General features: G+C 42.4%; 1 protein-coding gene across 7 annotated transcripts in view; it reads right to left on the bottom strand.

Moving 5' to 3' along the window:
- The window catches only part of fat1a (FAT atypical cadherin 1a), a 74,223-nt gene that overhangs the window by 19,264 nt on the left and 45,903 nt on the right, over positions 1-9,056 (bottom strand). For all 7 annotated transcript variants that reach the window (XM_047816586.1, XM_047816587.1, XM_047816581.1 and 4 more), the window contains 4 exons: positions 8,679-8,954; positions 7,744-7,954; positions 1,874-5,941; positions 85-281 (listed from right to left, as the gene is read on the bottom strand). In XM_047816586.1, the coding sequence (XP_047672542.1) occupies positions 85-281; positions 1,874-5,941; positions 7,744-7,954; positions 8,679-8,954 (4,752 nt within the window). The remainder of the gene's footprint in view (positions 1-84; positions 282-1,873; positions 5,942-7,743; positions 7,955-8,678; positions 8,955-9,056) is intronic.

The raw sequence follows: 9,056 nt of genomic DNA, 5'->3' as shown, positions 1-9,056 counted from the left end.
AAGAGACTGGAACTGAACAAACACCCAGGACAAGGAGTGAGACGTTCAGTCACCTCGACCTACACGCATGCATCACTGTCTTACCTTTTCACAAACAGGACTGTTGTCGTTGGCGTCCAACACTTTAACCTCCACCACTGCCTGGGTGCTGAAGGTGCCATCAGTCGCTGTGATGTTGAGGTGGTAGTTGTCTGTCTCCTCCCTGTCTAAAGGCTTTCGCACCAACACCTTCCACTCGCCCTGTGTGTACTCTACACCAAACTGCCCCAAGGGGTCACCACCTTTAAACAAAAATCATATCATAAACACAAAGCCCAGATTTCAGAAAGAGAAAGGAGTTACAGTTCACACTCGAACAGCCAGTAATATATCTGTTGATTCACTAATGCCTCTTTTCCACCGAGGCAGTTTGAGTGCTGGTTCGGAGCCTAATTTAGAACCAGTTCTTTCTTTTCGACACCCAAAGCTCCAGCTCTGAACCAGGAAAAGTGGTTCTTATGTAGCACCAAAACATTGCTGGTCTAGACTAAAGAACCGCTTGTGTCAAGGGCTGGGGGCGGTTTTAATGTGACCAACAAGACAAAAGAGAATGTCGTTAGCGCCATTTTTAAATCATTTTATATCAGGATTCTCCGCGTTTTTATGCCAGTGTAGGTTTGCAAAGCCATAAACATTAACAGTAAAGCAACATCCGCCATTGTTGATGTTGTGTTTGCTGCTGCTGCGCTAACGTTGCTGTATAATGTTGTATACAGTGACGTAATACTCGGCTCTGTGATGGCTCTCTAGCCCATGGAAAGGCAAACCGGTTCGTAGAAGACTCGCCAGTGGAACGGACTTCGAACCAGCACTCTGAACCAGCACCTGGTGCTTTCTGGTGGAAATGGGGGCAAAAGAAAGGCGTTTCAAAAGGAACACTGGTATATTCTCCCCCCTCAGTGCAGTTTCTTGCTTATAGTGAAAAATCAATTTGACTTCAGAAAGCAAACCAGTCAGTCTGCGCTCAGGTGAATTTTGGGATTTCTACACACCCTTGGCAAAGGTTTGTCTATCTTTCTGCATGACCCAAGAATGAGAGTTTTACAAGGACATTTTTCACCCCTATTTTTCCCCTCAATTAATATTTTTTGCTTTGGTTAATTATTTGAATTATGAAACCGGAACAAACATCGAATAAACCAATGTATCAATCTTGTCCTGGTTCAAACTCGATAAACGGAAGCATAGCTGTCAAAGTATACGTTTTTTACTATATTAATTATTTTTTCTCCTTATGTTTAACTTCTGTTCTGTGTTTATGTTCTGTAAAGCTGCTTTGAGACGAAGCCCATTGTAAAAAGCGCTATACAAATAAACTTGAATTGAAAAGTCTTACAAGAATGTCACCAGTGCACTTTCGCAAGATTCATATTTAATTTATAATCCAAAAAGTTCTGCAAAGAGGACCAGAACAAAGGAGTTAGGGTTGCCAAGGTGCAAGCAGATGCTCATCACAACCTCATTTCTAAGATCTTGGGATATTCATCTTGGCTGAGTTTTTCACACAAGCTAATTAACACCCGAGCCTTGCCCATCTCCCCAGCCAATTCCGAAGAGTTACTGGAATAATTACACAAGCAGGACTTTTTCTACTGACCTAAATATTTAGGCTTGTAATTTGAAACTTGTTTACAGACTGAATCGGGAGATTATTTGAGCAAGCAGATGGTATCTTTATACTGGCTGGTTTGAGTGACTCTGCAACGATAAGCTATAATTAGTGCAGGATAATTAAATGCTTATAGATTAGCAATATTTTAAATAAGCTTTTAAATGAAGTTCAGTTTGTTTACAGACATTTTGAAATGCTTAGATGTTCTAGAACTTTGTGTACCTGTAATAAAGTACTCGACTTGCTTGTTGATGTCCTTGGAGTCTGCGTCAGTTGTGCTGAGGATAGCAATCACTCCACCAGGGGGGTCGTCTTCACTCACTGTGCCTTTGTATATCTCTGCCGTGAATCTGGGTGGGTTGTCGTTCATGTCAGCTACTGTCACTTCCACTTTAGTGCTCACTGTAAGCTGGACTTTGTCTCCACGGTCAACAGCTAGGACTGAGACGGTGTACTTGTTTCCCTGCTCCCGGTCCAGTTCCTTTAGTGTGGTCATCCAGCCTGTTTCGCTATTGACAGCAAACAGTTCTGCTATGTCCACTGAATCCTGCACAGGATCCAGACTGTAACTCACCTGCCCATTGGTGCTGGAGTCCAGATCCATTGCCTTCACCTGTATCACCGATGTGCCTCCAGGGAGATTCTCAACCACGACAGCTTCATAAGGGTCTGACTCAAAGAAGGGGCTGTTATCATTTACATCCTTCACTTGAATGTTAACATCCACAGAAGAGATAATTTCATTCCCCTCGTGGTCAATTTGTGCATGGAGATTGAACTGATACCACTTGGTGCTCTCATGGTCCAGTTTCTTAACCAGCTTCAGAGCGCCTGTGTCACGGTCGAGTTCAAAAACCTCATCTTTGTTGCTCTCTAGGGTGTTACCCTTTACTAAACTGTAGAACACAGGCTGATCACTCTCTGCCTGAATTACATCTATTTGTGAGCCTAGAGGGCGGTCTTCTTCAATGGCAAACCTGTAGTATGGCTCTACAAACTTTGGAACTTTGACCTCTGGGGCAAGGATTCTAACGTAGACAGGGACAACAGAGGATCTTGAAGGGTTGCCACCATCCCTTGCACGAACAAGGAAAGCATAGACTTTGTTTTCTAATCCGATGAGACTTTCTTTAGTCACAATGACCCCACTAAGAGGGTGGATCTCAAAATTCTCTGATACATTATCTGTGTCTGCTTCGATAGTGTAAGTTATGTCTGCATTGCTGCCTTCATCCATGTCAGAAGCTGCAATTTTAACGACTGTCGTTCCTCTGGGAACATCTGAGCCGATGTTGACTTTGTACTCTGCAGCTCTAAACTGTGGGGAATTATCATTAATGTCAGTTAGGATCACGTTGATGGTGCAGAATCCCACTTTGCCACCACCATCTTTTGCCATCAAGGACACCTGAACAATTTTCTCCAGAGCATTCTCGCGATCGAGGCTCTCTAAGGTAAAAATTTCACCATCTTCATTTACAGAAAACTTAGCTTTAGCAATGTCATTGACAATGTGGTATGTGACTCGTCCATATGTGCCCACATCTTTGTCTAATGCCGGAGCCTCTGCCACTAATGTTCCAACTGGAGAGTTTTCCAGAAGCTCGACTATGTATTCAACTTGAGGGAACGAAGGACTGTGGAAGTTTGCACCATTGACAGCCACTTTCACAAGAGCAGAGTTCCTGAACACACCATCGGACACAGAAACATTAAGGTTATACAGAGGCTCCATGTGTGGCTTCCTGTGATTGGAAATCACAATAGCTCCAGATTTTTTGTCTATAACAAAGTTCTGCTCCTCATTTCCTGACAAGATGGAAAACTCAAGGTTTGCCCTATCAGAGCTGTCAGCATCTGAAGCTTGAACCTGTGTCACAAAATGGCCACGTGGAGCCAACTCACTAACAGCAGCTTCATAAACATTCTGTGAGAACGTAGGAGCATTGTCATTAAGGTCTATAACGTCAATCATCACAGTGACCTCACTGGAAAGTGCTGGAACTCCTCCATCGACAGCTTTGACTGTTAGCTTGTGCTGTGTTTTCTCCTCATGGTCTAGCATATGTGCTGTCCAGATCATGCCAGTGTCACGATCGATAGTAAAATACTCAGAGTTTTTATCATTGTCAGCTATTTGGTAGAATAGGACTTTATTGTTACTCGTGTCTGCATCTACAGCAGAAACCTGTACTACAGCAGTGCCAATGACAGAGGCTTCAGAAAGGCTCGCATTATAAGACTTGGCTTGGAACACAGGTGAGTTGTCATTTACATCCTCTAAGATAATGTCAACAAATACATCAGCTTTAGCGCCAGTAAGCGAATCTGTGGCCCTTACACTTAGTTTATAAGCAGGATGTGTCTCAAAATCAAGATGCTGTACCACTTGAATAACACCAGTGTTGAAGTTGATGTAAAACTGATTGTAAGGATCCCCCTCTGTGATGGTGTACACCACCCTTGGCCCTTCTGAATGACTAGCCTGTATATGGATAATGGGAACATGTAACTGTACATTTTCAGGGATCTCTAGACTGTAGAAAGGTTTTTCAAACACTGGAATGGCTTTATCCACTACTGTAATAGGCACTTCAATGGTTGTGGATAATGGTGGTTCTCCACCATCTGTAGCCACAACCGTGACCACAAAAGCTGAGTCCAATGAGTCCATTTCAAATGACTTTTTCAATGAAAGTTCACCACCAGCACTTATCTGGATGTATTCATTTAGTTCCTGTAGATGATATCTTATGTCAGCGTTATGTCCTGTGTCTGAATCCATGGCAGTAACTTGTCTAATAACATGACCCACCTCGGCATCCTTCTGAACCAGTGCATGGTAAGGCAGGCTAACAAACATAGGTGGGTTGTCGTTGACATCCTCAATAGTCACTGTTACAAGAATATGTGCCATATCAGATGATCTGTCCTCTCTAGTCACTTCAACTACAATGTCATAAGCATCTTGCTCCTCGCGGTCAAATGGTATGCCAGTTGATGACAGAACCCCAGAAGTATGGCTGATCTCAAATCTTTTATCTGGGTTTAATATAGTGTAAAATAAAGGATCGTTCACTTGGTTTCCAACAGCAGCGATGACTGCCAGAGTATTCTTTTCCAATGAGTTCTCCTGTACAAATGCCTTGTAGGAGTTCTGAGTGAACTTGAGACTGCTTGCTTTATTCTCTCGAATGCTGATCTTCACTGAGACCATTTTGGAGAACCTACCATCAGACACCCTAGCCTTCAGCTCATACCTACTTCTCAATTGGGTGACATTTTGAATAGTAATGACCCCCATGAGTGGGTCCATTTTGAACTTGTCTCCAATGTTGCCCTCTGCAATCGAGTAGAGGAGTCTAGCATTTGGTCCAGAGTCAGCATCAGTTGCGTTGATTGTGATGACTTTCACGCCTTTGTAAGTTGGCACCACAACTTGTGCCTCGTACAAGTCCTGGCTAAACTGTGGTGGACAATCGTTGATGTCTATGATTTCGATGGTCACATTTGCAGCCTTCTCTGCAAAGTGACGTGGGATTCCCATGTCATGTACTTGGACTGTAAATCGGAAAACAGATTTTTGTTCGTAATCTAACTCAACTGTGGTTCTAATTGCTCCAGTGCTTGAGTCAATAGCAAAGTAGTTGTGGGCAAATGGCTCCACAATTTGATAGACTAGCCTAGCATTTGCATCCCGGTCCATGTCTACAGCACGGATAACTAAAGGAATACTATCTTTGGTGAGAACCACACTTTTCACAGGAGACGATTCACTAACTATTCCAGTAAACTCCTCCTGGATGAATACTGGAACATTATCGTTTTCATCCTTTAGGTGAATCAGGAGTGTAGCATTGCTTGCTTGGCCAGCCATGTTGGAACCCTGAATGGTTAGTGTGTATGATGGAATAGCTTCATAATCCAGAGCCCTTTGAGTCACAACAACTCCAGAGTTTGGATTAATGTCAAATGCTCCGTTCACATTTCCATCCTTGATTTTGTAGAAGACCGAGGATTGACTGGTAGCCGTAACTAGACTTACAAAGGTTCCAGGAAGAGCAGATTCACTGATCTCAGCAGAAAACTCTTTCTCAGTAAATTTAGGCATTGCGTTGTCCGAAACAGTCACTGTGATATCAACAGTCGCTGTAGCACTCAGGGGTGGAGTTCCTCTATCTGTAGCTTTCACCGTCAGCTCAAAGTGATTGTTGTTGCTTCTGTCCAACTCTTTCGCCACAGTGATGGTCCCAAGGACACGATCAATGGCAAAGGAATTAGCTACATTTCCTGCAAGGGAAGCAATAAAACAGACATTTTATATTTCCATGCTAGGCTAAAATACTGATTACTTTCATTCTTCCAGGCAACTAAACAGTAGTTTCAAATATTTTGTAACTGTGACATTAATGAAATATCACAATCTAACAGTGATTACTGTTTAACTGAATATGACTGAAGAGATTATAAATGCTTTTTTAGTGGAAGAGTTATTCTTTACATGACAACAGATATTGATATAGATCTGGCCTTCAAAGCTATATTAAAACAAATCTAATTTTTTACACACAAAAAGGAGTGTGTTGTCTATGAGCAGAGCTGACTGTCTGGACTTTACACTCCAGTAAGTTTAAGTCATGCGAAGCGCTTCAAAAATGTGCGTTCTCAACACAGCACGTCGTGTCAAAGAAACCTCCTCACTTTGCTGTCCAAACACTGGCTATTTATTAAGATAACAATAATGGGAAATGACAAAGGGAGGAAACCACCAGCCTACTGCATGCTTCACAATCCTCTTTAATTTGTCTAGGTCTCTCTCTCTCTCTCTGCTATCCCTCCTTCTGAGTCCTTCATTTGGCCACTGGGCTCTCGCCTCCCACCTCTTGGTTCTTTTTCATCTCTCTACATGACGTCTTCTCGCTTTCAAATGTGCCATTCATGATTGAGAGTCTAGTGGGTTGGAGACCTCTGGATGGGACATATAAACTCACCCACTTTCATCTCTCGCTGGTTCTCTGCTCTTTGTGGACAGAGACACGAAGGAAAATGTGGGCGACATGACAGGAATACTCGGGGTCTGACAGAGCACGTCACCTCATGCTCTCCAAACCTTTTTTAACGTGTCACTGTGCTATGTGGAGAGACATTTAAAAGCCCATGAGCACCAGCAGCCAGGACATAAACTATACGTTCTCTCCGATGAAAGAATTTCGAACGATACCACCTGTCTGAAGGTATACAGCACTAATCCATTATTACCTGCAAGATTAAAACCAGGATTTTTCCATATATCACATTACACGCAATGCCTGGCTCCTATCATGTAAAAGATAAAAGGGTTTCTCAGTACTTCTTTAGAACCATTTCTTCTGCTTGAAAAACATATGGGTTAGTTGTTAGGTATTTATGGACAACATAATACAGTGCTGTTAAATCATTTTCTATAACATCAATATTTTGACAGCAGTCCAGCTGCAAATCGCAGGTTTATATTATTATGCACTTCTTTCTATAGCAACAGCTCGTTCATAGATACTAGGAAGAAAAACAAATTTGAACAAAACATAAGCAGTTTTAAAATTTTCAGATTTTAAGGTGACTCCTGCTGAACAATGACTCCATGGCAATAAGTAGCTCTTAATCTGTTCTATGGTTTGGCAAAGTAGCCTGAGAGAAATAGCTGCAGCATCTGGGCTCTTGTGGCTGTTTAGATTAATTTAATTTTATTACATTTTATCTCCAAGGGGGCAACTGATTTGTATTATACCACAACAGAAGTTACTTACTGTTGTGAAGATGTTCAAAGTTCATCTCTATTAAACCAAATGGATTAGCTCCAAAATTTACATCAATACAACAAACATTCATCCCAAGTCCTCTTCCCTGGTAGTAGTTTAAAAGAAGAAACCTGTGTTTGTGGCCAATTCAAGAAAAAACCTTCAGCAAAATCAAACTTTTTTTGGCTGCAACTACCACAAAAAACCCTGGAGGGACTGTAAATAGCACTAATAAAGTTCATTTTATTATTATCGCTCAAGCTCCAACTAATGTTCAGTTAAAAATGAACATTTTCAATAAAATCTACTAATCACCTGATTCCATACTGTAGACAATCTCAGCGTTTTGTCCTTTGTCCTTGTCCAAAGCGGTGAGCTGCAGCACGGACGAGCCGACGGCGGCTGACTCAAACATGCGTGCCACGTATGGCGCTCCAAAAAACCATGGCGCATTGTCGTTAGCGTCCTCGACTCTAACGATCACCCGCACAAGGTTCCGCTTCACTGGAATGTCCTGGTCTCGTACCTGAGTTGTTGAAGGAGGAGGAGGAGAGGTTAAAACATCTTCATTAAGAAATTCAAACAGCCAACTTATTAAAGAGAAAAACAACAACAAGAAAAAGAGCGAGTTTATCACAAGATGATTTTTCCACCTGCAGTAACATAGTTAATACAACAAACTCACCAAACACTCCAGAGAATAGAAATACTTTTTTTTTCTTTTTCTCAGAGACATGCATCGATGGATTGCGAACGGAGTGACAAACAAACCCAGAGAGAACATCAGGTGAGGCGACGCATGACTGACTCAACATCTCTAATAATGACGACAAATCAATTCAACTAAATAAACACTGCTGCACAACACACACACACACACACACACACACGTAATCTTCAGCTCCACAAACAAATTGAACTAATTAAGAACAAACAAAATCAATCAGAACTTTTGGACCACAAACTGTCTGTGAGTTCATTTCAGTCTAATAGCCTCATATGTCTCTAATTAAAGCTCCTGCAATACTGCTACAAAATACAACCCCAGTGACTGTTTAAGGAATCATATTAATTGAGAAAAATGAAATGTTCCTTGTCTTCGCCGCGTGATGTTTGCGACTCATTCGATTTTAAACCAAAAATCTTTTTCGCAGGCATGGACACACAGCTCCATAATCCCACTGCCTAATAAAACATCTGCATTCCTACAACACACACACAAACTCTTGTGGAGACAGACGGACTCGTACCATGACCGTGAGTGTGTGCTGGCGCATGGCCTCGTGGTCGAGCGCCTCGGCTGTGTACAGCGCTCCAGTTCCCGGGTCCAGGCGGAACTTGCGCAGGCTGAACGGGTCGGTGCTGCTCAGCAAGGTAAACGTCAGTTTGTTCTTCTCGTCATGATCTGTGGCACTCAGCCGTAGCACCTCAGTATCAGGTGCAGCGTCCTCGGCCACCCTCACTTCGTACCGCGGCTGGGAGAACTGCGGCCGGTGGTTGTTGGTGTCGATCACTTTGATGAGGACCTGGAGGGAGGAGACAGAGCGAGATTTATGCATCATACTCCAATTTTTTTCTACACAAACTTGCTGCTTGGATAATGAACTGTAATGTTATTATCCTGGTAT

The sequence above is a fragment of the Tachysurus fulvidraco genome, chromosome 7 (genome assembly GCF_022655615.1).
Source record: "Tachysurus fulvidraco isolate hzauxx_2018 chromosome 7, HZAU_PFXX_2.0, whole genome shotgun sequence".
NCBI lineage: Eukaryota > Metazoa > Chordata > Actinopteri > Siluriformes > Bagridae > Tachysurus > Tachysurus fulvidraco.
This window is presented reverse-complemented; position numbering and strand designations above follow the sequence as displayed.